Source organism: Bos mutus, chromosome 1 (assembly GCF_027580195.1).
Source record: "Bos mutus isolate GX-2022 chromosome 1, NWIPB_WYAK_1.1, whole genome shotgun sequence".
NCBI lineage: Eukaryota > Metazoa > Chordata > Mammalia > Artiodactyla > Bovidae > Bos > Bos mutus.
Genome location: NC_091617.1, coordinates 154,598,038 through 154,614,314, shown reverse-complemented (window position 1 = coordinate 154,614,314; position 16,277 = coordinate 154,598,038). Strand labels below are relative to the sequence as shown.

General features: G+C 49.9%; 1 protein-coding gene across 12 annotated transcripts in view; it reads left to right on the top strand.

Annotated features, from left to right (window-relative positions):
• The window catches only part of PCNT (pericentrin), a 104,999-nt gene that overhangs the window by 5,877 nt on the left and 82,845 nt on the right, over positions 1–16,277 (top strand). For 11 of the 12 annotated variants that reach the window (XR_011465644.1, XM_070377794.1, XM_070377814.1 and 8 more), the window contains exons 3-10: positions 1,728–1,805; positions 4,653–4,854; positions 6,624–6,679; positions 7,679–7,853; positions 8,314–8,450; positions 10,454–10,565; positions 11,977–12,220; positions 12,462–12,537. Coding sequence is in view for 11 of the 12 variants with exons in the window: in XM_070377794.1 (XP_070233895.1) it covers positions 1,728–1,805; positions 4,653–4,854; positions 6,624–6,679; positions 7,679–7,853; positions 8,314–8,450; positions 10,454–10,565; positions 11,977–12,220; positions 12,462–12,537 (1,080 nt within the window). In the remaining variant the exon portion in view is untranslated. Of the gene's footprint in view, positions 1–1,727; positions 1,806–3,916; positions 4,105–4,652; positions 4,855–6,623; positions 6,680–7,678; positions 7,854–8,313; positions 8,451–10,453; positions 10,566–11,976; positions 12,221–12,461; positions 12,538–16,277 lie in introns of those variants that run through there. The other variant, XM_070377847.1, reaches the window with a different exon arrangement.

Sequence of the window (16,277 nt, the reverse complement as noted above, 5' to 3'; positions counted from 1 at the left end):
CGGTGTCTTGTGATAAGCAAATATTCTTCACTTTGATGTTGAGCTCATCACTTCTTCCTGTGGTTAGTGATTTCTGTGTCCTGTCCAAAAGATCTCTCCTGTCCTCTGGTTGTGAAGACAGTCTCCCGTGTCTGCTTGAGGCTTTCTGGCCTGGTTTCTGTGTTTAATTCCGTGATTTGTCTCAAGTTACTTTCTGTGTTTAGAGCACCTTGACTTGTAGAAGAATAGTTTATAGTCTTGCTGGTTTTGAGTGTTTTATAAATAGAATAACCCAGTATGCTAGCTTCACATTTGCTGGGCTGTTTAAAGTTTTTGGACATGTCAAATGGCATAGTGGGATCTTAGGTCCCCTACCAGGATTTGATGGAGCAGGAAATGGTAACCTACTCCAGTACTCCTGCTTGGAAAATTCCATGGATGGAGGAGCCTGGTAGGCTACAGTCCATGGGGTCGCAAAGAGTCGGACATGACTGAGTGACTTCACTTTCTTTCTTTCCATAGTTGCTTTTGGAGAAGGAAATGGCAACCCACTCTAGTGTTCCTGGAGAATCCCACGGACAGAGGGGCCTGGTGGGCTACAGTGTATGGGGTTGCAAAGAGTTGGACACGACTAAGCAACTACTACACACACACACCAGGATTTGAACCAGTGCCCCCTGCTGGGGAAGCTCAGAGTCCTAACCACTATACTGCCAGGGAAGCCCCTCCCTGAATTGTCATCTCGAAAGCAGAACATGGAGATGGTCTCTCCAGTCACGTAGAAAACTGGAGGAGAGATGAGTTCATTACCCCTTGCCCTTCTAGGTGGTTCCTCTGCTTCCTCATTATTTAAGGCATTGTTGGCATGCTTGGGAATAACTGAATTGATGGATTTATCCTTATGATGATGAAACAGCATTGTGTTATGGGAGAAGCAGGTTGCTCAGATCCGTCTTGCATCCTAGGTAAATGCAGGGGTCTGGCAGTAATTGCAAAATAAAATGTTTTACTCTAGTTAAAAAAAAGGGGGGCGGATTTTTTTCACTGTTCTTTGGAAGGCCTATATGAAAGATAAAATTATGCCAGCCTTCTCAAGTAGTTATAACTGCTCAGAAATGAAACTGCTAAGTGCAGTTGGGTCCAGCAGACTCTGACATTCCGACAACAGTGAGTGATGTGTGGTCGGGTGTGGCAGCCCATATGGACGTGGTGGGAAGCCACCAGTGAGTTGACAAGGAGAATGCACTGAGCCTTCCTGCAGATAAAAGCCCTAAATTATTGTAAATTTATGTGTCAAAACTATTGGGGGGAAATTTGTTGGAAAACTTTAAACTCAATTTTGAGGTGATTTAGAAAAACAAAATACTACTTTACAGATTTTTAAGGAAAATATTTATCAAAAAAGGAAAATCTTGAAGATGAAATATTTGAATTTGTATCAAATTAAGAGCTTAGAAAATGTGCATGAATGTGAAAGACCAGGATTTGTTGAGAAACTAAAATTTAGTGATTTAAATGTTAAGTACACAGTGAAATAACTTAAAGAAACAGAATTCATTAAAAATCATGCAGCACCATCATGAGGGAAACAAGTTACAAAAAATGTTTAGAGTTGAGACTGGTTTAGGAGGAGATTGTAGATGGACCTCGCAGGCCTGGAGTGGGGCAGAGGTGGAGGGATCGGGGGCAGAGGGGCTGGGGCCTCCCAGGTGCCGCTGTGGACTCCTCTTCTGGCCCTTCCCCGCCAGCTGCAGGAGCCCAGCAGAGAGAGGACGCCGCCGAAGCTGGATGGCCACTGTGCAGAGCAGCCCGGGGTCATGACGAAGGTGAGCTTTCCCTGGGTTCCCTCTTAAGGCGTGTCCTTGTCTCCTCCCATGCGTGGGAACTGGAGGCAGAGCTCCCTGCATGCAAGGCCTCTCTTCACGCCCTCCTCACTTGGCTGGTGGGTGTGGAGGGGGGAAACCGCCTTTCTGCCCTGCAGGTTTCTGTCATTGGTCAATGTGCTTCCCAGGCCTGGCCCACACCCCAGACGCTGCAGGGGCTGGCGTGCAGGCTAGGGGTCAGTGTTACTGTCCCAGCTCCTCCCAGAGTGGTCAGTGTGACTTCGATGGATATTGAATTGATTCCTTTTTCAAATCAATTCAGTTTTGTTAGCATTTGCAAGAAAAATGATTAGATATTGACCAATATCAAAGAGTTGTCTATCTGTTTTTTTTTTTTTTAATTGAAGTATAGTTGTTTTACATTATGTTAGTTTCAGGTGTAAAGCATGGTGATTCAGTAGTTTTATAGATTATACTCCATTAGAAGTTAATACAAAATAATGATATTTTAGACACTCAATTCTAGCTGGACTCAGTTCACACTACTTGTAGCAGTGAGCAAGTTTGGTTTTTAATCTGCATTATTGCAGGAGAAATCTAGATCATAGGGCTTGGAAAAATGGTCTCTGATGGAGTCTGTAAGACCCAGTCTTAAATACACATTTCATACTTGTTTAAGCTGTGACTTATAGCATCTTTGTGGAAAAGTACACAGAACTTACATATAGCCCAACAGATGAGTACACCATGCACCGCAGGTGACCCCTCTGCTGGTCAGAGGTAGGACAGTGCTGGCTCTGATCCCTACTGTCCACCCCAAGTGAGCACTCGCTTGCTGATTCTGCCGTGGAACTCTGTGTAAATGGACCTGGTCTCTTTTCTCCTTCACCTTTAGCATCTCTGCAGACGTCAGTTTAAGATGTATGTCTGGTGAATAGCATAGGGTTGATTTTTAACTGAGCCTGACAATCTGTCTTCTTATTTGGCAGTGAATTCCCTTGTATTTAATGTCATCACTGCTGTGCCTGTACTTAACACCAGACATTTAATTTGGGTTTTCTGTTTGTCTTGCCTGTTTTGTTCCTTTCTTTTCACCTGTTTTGCCTTCTTTGAATTATTATTTATCATGGGATTTACAAAGAAATTATCCTTTTATGCATTTTGAAGTAATAGTACACAGTTTCTCTTCTTTTAATGGTGAGGTTATGAAATACAGTCTATATACTTAATTTATCTAAGTATAAGTTTAATCACATTCACTTTCCTCTTGCGTAATTATTTAAACTCTGTTTTTACTTCCCTCAACCTCTATTTTTGTCATGGTCTTTTTAAAAATTGTATTAGGTTGGTACAAAAGCGATTGCGGTTTCAGGCTATGAGTTTTAAATCATTACAACTAGGCTCAAACACTTCTTTATTAATCAAAGTAGGAACTGCTATAATCAGCACATTTTTGCCAATGAGAAAAAAGATTGCTCATTCCTATAGTGTAAAAATCCATGCTTCAGGATTCAGTGAACCTTTGGAAAGCATTTTCTGCCTCCTGCTGGTTATGGAAGCATTTTCTCTGCAAAAAGTTGTTGAGATGCTTGAAGAACTGATAGTCTTCTCGCGAGAGGTCGGGTGAATATGGTGGCTGAATCAACATCTTAGCCTGATTCATTCAACTTTTGAAGAGTTGATCACGCGTTGTTGTGGAAAAGAATTGGGGCCATTTTGTTGACCACTGCCGGCTACAGGCCTTGTAGTTTTTGGTGCATCTCATCGACTTGCTGAGCGTACTTCTCAGATATAATAATGGTTTTGCTGTGATTCAGAAAGCCATAGTGGGTGAGACCTTCAGCAGACTACCAAAAAGTGACCATGACTTTTTTTTTTTTTTTGCAAGTTTGGGTTTGGGAAGTGCTTTGGAGCTTCTTCTTGGTTCAGCCAGTGAGCTGGTTGTCCTTGGTTGTCATATAAAATCCACTTTTTGTCACACATCACAATCCAATTGAGAAATGGTTTGTTGTTGTTGCATAGAATAAGAGAAGACGATAATTCAAACCAATGATATTTTTGATTTTTGGTCAGCTCATGAAGTACTCATTTATTGAGCTTTCTTACCTTTCCAGTTTGCTTCAAATGCCAAGACTGTAAATGGTCGACAGATTCTTCAGCAACTTCTAGTGTAGTTGTAAGAGGATCAGCTTTGATGATTGCTCTGAATTGGTTGTTGTCAACTTCCAATGGCCAGCCACCATGCTGTTCGTCTTCAAGGCTCTCGTCTCCTTTGCAAAACTTCTTGAACCTCCTTGGCACTGTACGTTCGTTAGCAGTTCTTGGGCCAAATGCGTTGTTGATGCTGTGAGTTGTCTCCACTGCTTTATGACCCATTTTGAACTCAAATAAGAAAATTGCTTGAATTTGTTTTTTTGTCTAACATCATTTCCCTAGTTTAAAGTAATAAGTCATTAGCAGAAAAAAATTAAGCAAGAAATACTTATCAAAATGATGTATAAAGTAACCACATTTGTACCAATATCAGACAGCAAATTTCAATAATGCAAAAACCTCAATTACGTTTGTACCAACCTAGTAAAACACTCATAAGATTTATCATCTTAATGATTTTGGGGTGCACAATTCAGTGGTGTTTGTTCATTCACAGTGTTGTGCATCCTTTAGCACCATCTGTCTCCACAGCTCTTATCTCATCAACCTGAAACCATGTTCGTTGATGGCATCTTCCCAGCCCCTGGGCCACCATCCTACCATCCGTCCTTATGGTTTGACGACACTGCATGCCTCACGTGGGTGGCATGACGTTGTCTTTCATGGCGGCACGCAGCTAACCTCACTGTCCTCCAGGAGCTGGAGCTGGAGGTGCTTCGCCTGAGCCTGAGTGACATGCACGCGGCACGGCTGGAGCGGACGCAGGCGCACCTGCAGCGCGAGAAAGAGGCGGCACTGGCCGAGCTGCATGCTGAGCTCACTGGGCGGCACGCACAGGAGCGGGCCCTGCTGCAGAGCCGGGCACGCCGGGAGCTGGAGCTGGTCCGCGAGGAGGCAGGTATGCACGGTGGCTGTGCATGGGGCTGGCCGACAACCTGGGGGCGTCGACAGAAGATCCTGGCTTGAGAGCTGTGAGTTTCTTTGTCGCTTCTTCACTTTCTGTCTCTGGCCACAGTTTGTGGCCACCCCAGACCCCCATTCCCATCCTAGACCCCCATCCCAGTCCCCCATCATCATCCCAGACCTTCATCCCAGTCCCCCACTCCAGACCCCTATCTCCGCCCTGGACACCCATCTCAGACCCCCACACCAGACCCCCACCCCCATCCAAGATCCCCATCCCAGTCCCCCATCCCTGCCCTAGACACCCATCTCAGACCCCCACTCCAGACCTCCATCCCCACTCCAGACCCCCATCCCCTCCCCAGACCCTTATCTTAGACCCCCATTCTCACCTCAGACCCACACCCCAGACCCCCATCCCCATCCCAGTTCCCCATCGCTACCCCAGACCTGCATCCCTGCCTTAGACCCCCAACTTGGATCTCTATCCCCTACTGGACCCCAGCACTGCCCCAGACCCCCCCGCCCACCCATACCCCACCCCTGGCTCCTCACTGTGCTCAAAGGCCATCTCACTGCTGGTGGCACCTCAGGCGCCTTTCAATCTTGCAGTTCTCTGGCCTTAAAGTGAACTTTTATGTTGTCATTTTTTATGTTTCTTGGTACATTTTTTGTTGGTATTTTTGTAAAAATCAATTTTATGTAATAGTTTTATTGAGCTGTAATTTATATACCATATAACTCACCTGTTTAAAACTGTTTCAAGGCAGCACTTTGGTGGCTTTTCTTGTTTTTTCTGCTCAGAACGTTTTTCCCCCAGAAGAGTCCCTGGGCTCTTTTCTCTGACCCACCTTGGGTTGCACAGTCTTCCTTTCCTTCCCCCGCTACCCCCCAGAAACATCCTCCTCAGTCCTCTGACGCATCTTCACGGAGATTCAGGCAAACACAAGGAGATTATTCCATGTCCTCCCCTGCTTTTGTTAAGTTTTAAAAATATGAAATATGCTTGTCCTAGGCCTGTTTTGATGCTGTTTCCTCTACCAGCACCCCTGGGAACAGTCCCCAGAGAGGCCCATCTGCCCTCCACTCCCTGGACTCTGCCACGGGCAGGGCCCCCATGGACCTGGTGGAACCTGCCCTTGCAGGGTGGTGGCTGGATCTCTGCATGGATCCAGGGCTTGCTGGGCCGCCCTCCCAGCACCTGGTGGTGCTGGCTGTCACCTGCTGCTGCTCCCCTGGCCCAGTTCACCTTCTCCTCTGCCCCTGGCGGCTGGCACCTCTTTTCTAGTGCTTTTTCCCTCCTGGTGGAGAGCTGTTGGGACCTGAAACGTCTTTACCTGTCTCCCTTTACTTACTGTCCAGCACCCAGCCTGGAAGCTGGCCCTGCAGGATCCTTGGACTCCAGGCCCTGGGTGTGCGTGGGGTCCGGTGCAGGGCCGACTGGCCGAGGTTCTACTAGCAGAAGGATGAGGTGGGCTCAGTGATCTGCAAGGCCCAGAGCCAGCCTCACATGGCCCTCCTAGACTGTTGCTCTGGCTGGACGTCTCCTGTGCTCTGTTGGGCACGAGAGTGATTGCTAATCAGAGTGGCCATCTTCACCATCTCGATTCTCTCAGGTGCATCCTGTCCTATCCTGTCAGTGCTGGCGAGTGTCCTGTGGAGTGGCCTATGGTGCTGGAGCCTTGTCCTCTCTGGGGAACCAGACTGTGGGGAAGTCTGAGCCTCGGTGATCCGAGCCACTTGTCATGTTTGTTTGTCTTGCAGCTGAGCTGAAGGAGAAGCTACAATCAGAAATAGAAAAAAACGCCCAGATGATAGAGGTACATAGGATGGGAAAATGTCATTCTGTGTAGGTGGTATTTCCCTCACCCCCCGGGGTCTCGCACTCGATTCTCACAATGCAGTCATAGCTGGAGTCGCCAGGGCAGTGTGGCGCACTGCTCTCTCTGCCCAGCGTGGATTCCTCAGCAACTGCTCGTGTCTTTTGTGTGGCCTGATGTGATGGGAGGCTCTTCCCTCCCGTCTGGCTTCTGAGCAGCCCTGCGGCCTGGCCCTGGCTGTGCTCGGGACACAGACCTCGGTCCTCAGGGACGGGAGACGCGGACACCACTTAGGAAGCCGTGGTGGGGTGGAGATACGGGACGAGCGTCCCCGAGGGTGAAGGCGGAAGTCAGTGTGCTGACAGCGCTGAGCACGCCAGCTGGTGCTCTGCTTGTCCTGCTGCTCCCACTCCATGCCCCCTTTTGGGGGTAAGAGTTCTGATTTAGGGTGTAACAGGATTAGCTCTTTTCTGAGGAAGTCCCTCAGCAAACTTTTGACTCTTGTGACCCATCCCTTTTTCAAGTCCCCCTTTGTAGAAGAGTTCTTGGCGCTGGTGACGGCAGTGGAAGCGGGTGGTGGTGGGGACTGTGTCCTGGCCACTCTGGACAGGTGGCAAGTGGAGGACAGCCTCAGGCCCCAGCTCAGGGCACCCTCAGTCCCAGTTGTCCAGCTCGGGGCGCTTGGGCAGAGTCTGGCCCTGTAGAGTTGGGTGGCATTGCTGTAGTGCCTGGGTCTGTGTGGGTGACAGATGCCTGGCTCGTCAGCTGAGTTCCTGTGCTTCTGCTCTGAGGCCACTTCTGTTTTTGGCGGCGGTCCAGGCCCTCATGTCCTGGGATGTTTTCCTGCTGCTGTTCCTGTCTGACTGGACGTCTCAAGCCGCATGCTGTACTCACAGTCTTGTCTGAGCAGGGATGACTGGGTTTTGAATGCAAGGTTGAAATAGTTTTACCTCAGTAATCAACTGTTGGCTATCATTTCCTCTTTCTCATTTAAATTAGATTCTGAAGCAAGACTGGGAATCCGAGAGAGACTCGTGTTTAGAAAACCTACGCCGAGAATTATTGGAAAAGCATCGGTCAGAACTGGAGAATTTACAAAACCAGTTTAAGAAAGAATTGGCACAACAGAAAGCTGAGTTTGAGAAGATTTTTCAAGCCAAAAATCAAGCTGAATGTGAGTCTTTAAGTAAAATGAGCAAGTTTGGAGGGGCTGGTTTTCCTGTGTCATCTAGAGAGACTGCCATATGAGGGACCAGCAGAACACAGCCAGTGTGGTCCTGCCTCATGGGTCCCAGGCCTCTCGGGTTCCCTGAAATTTCCAGAATCCTTTGTTTCAAAGACAGTTTTTACGTGTTCTACTACTGGAACATGTTTGTTTTGCTACCAAACAAGTAATATGCAGTTGTTCACTTTCTGTTAGACGGTGACACCCACTCGCAGTAGGCACTGTCTGCTGGCCTGTGCCTTCCCCTTCCCCCTTGCCTCCCTCTGTCCTAGAGGAGAGTGGAGTCCTAAGAACAGAGTCTTGAGAAAACAGGGTCTGCAGGGAGCCTGGGGACACGCGGTGCGTACAGCTGTTGCTGCAGGTGGAGGACACTGTGCCATCACAAACTGAGGCCCCGGCCCGTTGGCAGGTTCCCTTCAGACGCAGGAGGCGCAACACGAGGCCTCCCTGAGCAAGCTGCACGCAGACCTGCAGCTGGAGCACTGCCAGTACTTGGAGGAGCTGGAGCGGAAATTCCGAAAGAAGGAAAAGGAGAACCAGCTTGAGGTAGGCACCTGCTTCTTTATTTGAATTGTCAGTGCAGGAGGGAGTTGAGGAGACCTTGGATTGGATTCACGCTCTGTCATCAGCCAAAACTTAAGCCCTAATTTGTGTTACATGTTTTTTTACTTTTAAATTGAGGTTTAGGTGATTTACAATATTGTGTGAGTTTTAGACGTACAACATAGTGATTCCCAATTTTTAAAGATTATATTTTATTTATAGCTATTATAAAACATTGTCTGTATTCTCAGTGTTATACAATATAGTTGATTTTATACCTAATTATACTTAATAGTTTGTACCTCTTAATCCCCTCCCCTAACTTGCCTCTCTCCCCTTCCCCTCTCCTCATTGATGATCATAGTTCGTTCTTTATAACTGTGAGTCTTTTTGTACATATATTTGTTTTATTTTTTAGATTGCACACGTTACTGATAACGTACAGTATTTGTCTTTCTCCTTCTGGCTTGTTTCACTTGGTGTAATATTCTCCAGTCCATCCATGTTTCTGTGGATTGCAGTATTTTTTTTTTTTTTTTATGGCTGTGCCGGCAGCCGTGTTCCATTATGGGATTCCCACATGGCTCAGTGGTAAGGAACCCGCTGGCCAATGAAGGAGACCTAGGAGATACAGGTTCAATCTCTGGGTCAGGAAGATCCCCTGGAGGAAGAAATGGCAATCCACTCCAGTATTCTTGCCTGGAGAATGAGCCTGGTGGGCTGCAGTCCATGGAGTCACAAGAGTCAGACGTGACTGAGCGACTGCGCATGCAGGCAGCACTCCATTATATATGTGTCCACGTCTTTTTTATCCATTTGTCAGTGGATACTTAGGTTGCTTCGGGATGCGTATATCTTTTTAAATTAGTTTTTCCATTATTTCGGGTGTATACCCAAGAGTTGCTGGGTCATATGGCAGTTTTGTTTTTAGTTTTTTGAGGGACCTCCATACTCTAAGCCCTAATTTAAAGGGACTCTCAGTATTTGCTAGAGGCAGTAGGTAGCCACATCAGGAGGTAAAGTCTGTGACTGTGACTTAATGATGTTGTCCAGTCCTACCCTTGGAGAAGGCTCCGGCCATCAAGGGTGCAAGGTTCTGCTGCTCACATCTTCAGAACTTTATTCCAATGCGACTCTACATACCAAAATGTGGGTGATGTGGACATATCTCACTCAAGGGCCTGAAGGGCCTTTGTCACGAAGACCAAGAGCCAAGCAGTGCCCCATGCATTGATTCAGGAAATCAGGAAGTGACTGGGAGACTGGCAGGAGTTAGCTGAGGCTGGTGCATGGGTTTGCAGGGAGGAGAGTCATGGAGCCCAGGAGGAGCCGGATCTGGCCCTGCTGTGCTGGCTCCTGTCTCTCCTCCAGACAGAGGGCAGCCTGGCCGGGCGGGGCCTGCGGCAGCCCCCCATCCTGGAGACAGGCAGCCAGAGGGGCATCTTCTGTCCTGTGCCTTGAAAAAGGAAGGGCCCATTTCATAGGCAGTGGGCACCTGCAGGCCTGCATGACCCTCACTCCCTTGGAGGCTTGGCCCCACACTGGTGACTTGGGGAGCCTGGCAGCCACTCCAACCCAGGCCCCCAGGAGGGCGGGTGGTGCACCTCAGCTCCAGTGGTGCAGGGTTGGCTGGCACGTGGTACACACCCAGTGTGCAAGCTCTGTTTACTCTGAAAGAGGAGATGCTTCCCAGGGAGGTTGACCAGGCAACTTGGAGAAAACCAAACAGGCTGCATGAGGGTAAGGGACCAAGGTCATAGACGGGGAAGGGGGCCAGTGGGAGGGGCTCCTCCACCCTCCTTGACAAAGTAGGGGGCAGGTCTCTTCAGGGAACGAGGCCACAGCCTGAGAGGCATCCACATGTGAGACCATGGCCGCCATGGATTCCTCTGGATGGTCTCGGGGCTGCCGATTGGGGGATGGGGTGGGCTTGGGCTGAGGCAGCTGCATGTTCTCACCTGGTGCCAGGGCCGCAACCTGGCACCCACACTGTGCCTGCTTTCCAGCTGGAGAGGCTGCGTGCATCCTATGAGGAGCTGCAGGCTCGGTCCCGGGAGGAGATCCAGTGCCTGGGGGCCCAGCTGGAGTCCGCGAGGTCCAACAGGCAGGAGCTGAGTGGTGAGCACCTTGTCTTCCCAGTCCAGGTCCCCGGAAGGGAAAGCTGCAGTTTGAACTGCTGAAACCCCAAAAGAAGTTAACAGTTTTGCAAACCCCAAAAGAAGTTAACAGTTTTGCAAGCCCCAAAAAGTGGTCTTGTAAACCTGTGTGCGTTTTGAGGTCTGTGGGGTCACTGTGTGGAGCTGTGGCGGCCCCTGGGCTTCACCATAGGCGAGCTAGCGATGATTCTGGAAGCCGACACGCACTGTTCACACGTGAGCCTGGGCTCCTGCTGAGGCTTGGTTAAGCACTGTGGGAACGCTGTTCTCACGCGGGAACTCGGGGCACAGCTGTGCCTTGCTGCGTATCACCTCCTGGGCCTGCAGGCTCTCCTGTGGCAAGTGTTGTCGGGCTCCTGTGGCTCTGAGCTCTGATTTTGGAGGGTGATGCCACGTTTACTGAGGGCACAAGACCCAGTCAAGAGCACAGGGCCAGGAGGTGTGGGCTTGTCTGCTGCTCTGCACACAGGCCTCAAACAGTAGGATCTGCCCTGTTGTGTTGTTGGGAACAAAGGACAGAGTTAGGAGAAAGGACCCGAGATCACTCCTGATGGCTGTGGGGTGCATAGGCTCCACGTGCCCTGTACCCGCCCTGTGGTCCCTGGGAGAGGGCGGCTCCAGGCAGAGCTGGTGGACTGACTGGAGGCTGGGCTTCAGACGTGCTTTCACACAGGGGTCACAGCCTGAGTGCTGCCTCTGCGGGCTCCCCTGTGTGGCTACGGCCCTCGTGGGGGACGTAGATTTGGGACAGTCTCCTTCCCCATTATTTGAAAGCTGATCACTGGCTGCGGTGGGCCAGCTGGCAGCACCTCTTGATCAGAATAGTGGTGGTGGTGACAGTTGTTTATGGTCTGTATTACTGTTCTTTTGCTGTAAACAAAACACCACCATCTCAGCAGCTTAAAACCACCCACATTTATTAGCATGGAAATCTGAGCTGGCGTGGCTGTTTCTGCCCAGGGTCATCCACAGCTGAGGTCAAGGTTCTGGGCTCTGCCATGACCTGACTTCCCGTTGACAGAATCCAGTGCTGTGGGACCGAGGTCCCATCTCCTGCTGGCTGGTGGCCCAGAGGCGGCCCCTCCTCTGTCTTCAGAGCCCCCGTGGCTTGGGGAGCCAGCCTGAGAAAGCCCTCTGCCCTCGAGGGGCACTGGGGTTTGCTGAGGCTGCCTGGGTGGTCTCCCTGGTAGTCTTCCTGCTCCAGGCCCTGTGCTCGTAGCACAAGCCCTGGGGGCCTTTGTCCATTCACAGGTTTTGGGGTGGGATGGGGCCCCCGCTTTACACTTCTGCTCTGGCCCTTCACTATGGGGTCTTCAGTGTCTCATTTCCCTGAGTGCCGTGTCTGAGATGCTCGCTTGTGTCCACCCATAAAGAGTTGCGTGAGCAGCTCCTGGCCCGGGCATCTCATGTGGAGGAGCTGGAGCTCCTGAAGAGAGACTTGGAGCAGCAGCAGCAGCAGGAGAGGAGCCGGCACGAGTCCGAACTGGAGCAGCTGAGGCTCTATTTCGAAGAGAAGCTGAGGGAGGCTGAGCAGAGCTACCAGGAGGACCTGACCCTGTTGCAGCGGCGCCTGCAGGAGGGAAGGGATGACTCCCTGCTGGAGGCCATGGGAACCAGGTGAGTGGCTTCCAGCCCAGCCCAGCCCAGGAGAACACACTGATGTTTGGGTCTTGGCATGGTGATGTTGAAGCTGACGCTGGTCTGACCTGCATGTGGGTGTGGTTGGTGACATCTGGCCAAAGTGGGTGGACATTGCCCTGCAGATTGGCACAGAAGTGGGGTCCCAGGGACAGTGGGATTCAGTGGCAAGGTGCCACATCAGGCTCTTACAACACAGCTTTTCTCTGAATTGACCCAGTGCCTGTTTGGAAGAGACATCAGAAGAAGAAAGAGACCATCTTGATGGACTCAGCCTTCAGCGGAAGCAGCTTGAGGTGATGGGCCGGCTTTGTTGTGTCTTGAGGTGTGACTGACGGGACCTGAGTGTCCAGTGTTGGTGTCATGACCGGATGCCTGGGTGTGATATGATGGGTCTCCTTGGTCAGTTTGGTGAACCCGCACCTCCACAGAGTCAGAGCATTTTTCTTTTAATGAGAACTTGTAAGATCCCTCTCTCAGTGCCTATAGATAGACATACAGTGTCGTTGACTATACCCCTATGAGAACTTGTAAGATCTCCTCTCTCAGTGCCTGTAGACAGACAGTACAATGTTGTTGACTGCACCCTGATGAGAACTTGTAAGATCTCTTTCAGTGCCCGTAGACAGACGGTACAGTGTTGTTGACTATACTCCAGTGAGAACTTGTAAGATCTCCTCTCTCAGCACCTGTAGACAGACAGTACAGTATTGTTGACTGTACCCCTATGAGAACTTGTAAGGTCTCTTCTCTCAGTGCCTGTAGACAGACAGTTCAGTGTTGTTGACTGTACCCCTTGAGAACTTGTAAGATCTCCTCTCTCAGTGTCTGTAGATAGACAGTATGCCGTTATTGACTGTTCTCTAATGACAACTTGTAAGATCTCTTCTCTCAGTGCCTGTAGATAGACAGTATGCTGTTGTTGACTGTACTCCAATGAGAACTTATAAGATCTCCTCTCTCAGTGCCTGTAGACAGACAGTACAGTGTTGTTGATCGTACCCCGATGAGAACTTGTAAGCTCTCCTCTCTCAGTACTTGTAGACAGTACAGTGTTGTTGACTGTACCCTGATGAGAACTTGTAAGCTCTCCTCTCTTAGTGCCTGTAGATAGACATAGTGTTGTTGACTGTACCCTGATGAGAACTTATAAGATCTCTCTCAGTGCCTATAGACAGACAGTACAGTGTTGTTGACTGTACCCCGATGAGAACTTGTAAGATCTCTCTCAGCGCCTGTGGATAGACATACAGTATTGTTGATTGTACCTCGATGATAAATTTTAAGATCTCCTTTCTTAGCACCTGTAGACAGATGGTATGGTGTTGTTGACTGTACCCCGATGAGAACTTGTAAGATGCCTCTCTTTGGTGCCTGCAGGCAGTGCAGCCTTGTTGACTGTACCCTGTGCTGTGCAGGCACCTGGGACTCTTATCCTCTGACTAGAAGTTTGACCCCTTCACCCACTTCGCCCACAACCCCTCTACCACCTCTGGCAACCCCCAGTCTCTTCTCCCAGAGGTGGGTTTTTAGATTCCAGACGGAAGTGAGCCCATGCAGCACTTCTGTCTCAGTCTGACTGACCCCACCTGGTGTGGCACTCTCAGGGAGCGGCCGTGTTGTCGCAGGTTCTCCTCTTCTGTGGAGGAGAACCAGGCTCTCCTGCTCTCCAGGCTGCAGGAGGAGGCAGGCTCTCCTCTTCTGTGGCCGAGTAGTAGTTCCCGTGTGGGTAGGTCTATACGTGTGTAGGTGCCACATCTTCATCTGTCTGTCTGTCTGCAAATGGACACTCGGGCTGCTTCCACGTCCTGACTGTTGTAAATAGTGCTGCTGTGAATGGTGGCGGTGCTGGTTTAGTCGCTAAGTCGGGTCCAACTCTTGCGACCGCGTGGACTGTAACCTACCAGGCTTCTCTGTCCATGGGATTCTCCCAGGCGTGGGTTGCCATTTCCATCTCCACGGGATCTTTCCCACCCAGGAATCAAAACCAAGGTCTCCTGCGTTGCAGGTAGATTCTCTACTGACTGAAGTATGAGGGAATCCCTGATGAATGTTGGGGTGTGTGGCTTTTCGAATTAGTGTTCTCATTTTCTTTGGGTAAATACTCAGGAGTGGAATTGCTGTATCTATTTTTAATTTTTTGAGGAACCTCCTTCCTGTTTTCCACAGTGGCTGTACCAGTTTACTTTCCCACCAACAGTGCACAAGCATTCCCTTTTCTCCACACCCTGGATGACATTTGTTATTTGTTTTTTTAGCAGTAGCTGCTCTAACCCGTGTGAGCTGATACCTCACTGTGGTTTTGATTTATATTCTCTGACGATTCGTGATGTGGAGTGTCTTTTCACGAAACTGTTGGCCGTCTGGGTTTCTTCTTTGTAGAAATGTCTGCAGAAATGTTTGCAGGTCTAACCCACTCCAGTGTTCTTGCCTGGAGAATCCCAGGGACGGGGGAGCCTCGTGGGCTGCCATCTATGGGGTCGCACAGAGTTGGACATGACTGAAGCGACTTAGCAGCAGCAGCAGCAGCCTGCTTTTTAATCAGTTTTTGTGTGTGTGTGCTATTGAGGTATATGAGCATCTCAGTATATCACGAGAAGGCTGTATTTCATTAATCTTTAGTTGGGAAATGGGCTGTCTTTATGTTCTCAAGTCTGGATTTCCATCCTTTTCACTGAAGCTTTCTTCCGTGACACTGGTGAGTGGAGGGAGGCTTGTGCTTGTGTCTCTGGCATCTCCACAGGCTGACTGTGTCTGCTTGTTTAAAACGACCCCCTGGCTGGTCTGGAGCAAGACTCGCAGTCGGGTGGATGGCAGCTTGGGTCCTGCTCAGGTCCCACACTCTCCACAAGCTCCCCAACTGCCTGCCTCATGCGTGCTGGCGACCTGCGCTGAGAGGGAGGCGCTGGGTGCGTGCATGCTGGGCGTGTTCCCAGTGGCCTCCGTGCCGTTCGTCTCTGGCCTCTCTGTCCTCTGGCAGTGGGGCTCACTGGGCTATCTGTAATGCTGGAAGCCTTGTGCACCTGTTTGGACAAAGAGCTCCGGGGTGTGAGTGTATTCTTTCTCCTCCCAGCCCCAGCGCTGGGCAAGGCTGTGCTGTCAGCCTGACTTGAAGGAGGTTCCTCAAAAAATTAAAAATAGATACAGCGGTTCCACTCCTGAGTATTTACCCAAAGAAAACAAAATCACTAATTCGAAAAGCCACACATACCCCAACATTCATTAGGGATTCCCTCATACCTCAGTCAGTAAATAATCTGCCCGCAATGCAGGAGACCTGGTTTCAATTCCTGGGTGGGAAAGATCCCATGGAGATGGAAACAGCAACCCACACCATTTCAACCCAGGGAGCCTCTGGCAGCTCTTAGCCTTCCATGCTCCTCAGAGTCCTGTGATGGCACTTGGTCTGGGTCTGGGTCCGTTTTTCATCCTAGGGAAAGGTAGGGCCTTGACTCTCTTCAGTCTGGGACACTGTAGGGAAAGAGCAGATTAGCCAGGATGGCGCGGCCAGGCTCTCTTGGCCCGTGGCCTCTTGCTCTCACCCCGTGTTGTGTAAATACACGTTTATGTAACAGCTGAGATCACTTATAGCACTGTGCATCTCGATGAACCCCCTTGGCCATGGGCTACTTTTGCTCTGTAAGCATAAATATTCTCCACCTGAAAAGCCCTTGAGGCTGCATTACGGCTATGTCTGCTAGGTCAACCATGGGAGAATACAGTGTATCTGCTGCTACGGCTGCTGTGCCAGTCAGGAGATAATAAATGTGTCTGCAGTTCCTACAACTCCTCGGGTGTTCTTCCAGCTTCCACCGTCACGCCTTACTGTCCCTGGGTTCAGTGCGCAGTGAGAGAAGCAAGATAGATGTCTTGAGCTGCTGCTGAGCTGTTCGGATGCCAGTTCTTCAGTGCACTTAGTTTTCTGAGACTCCCGAGAGCAAGTGTCACACTGGGCCTCCAGAGGGAAACCACTGGTGTCCTTCAGTCCTCGTTTCTCGTCTGACATTTGTTTAGGCCTCTTTGAGGGTAGGAGATC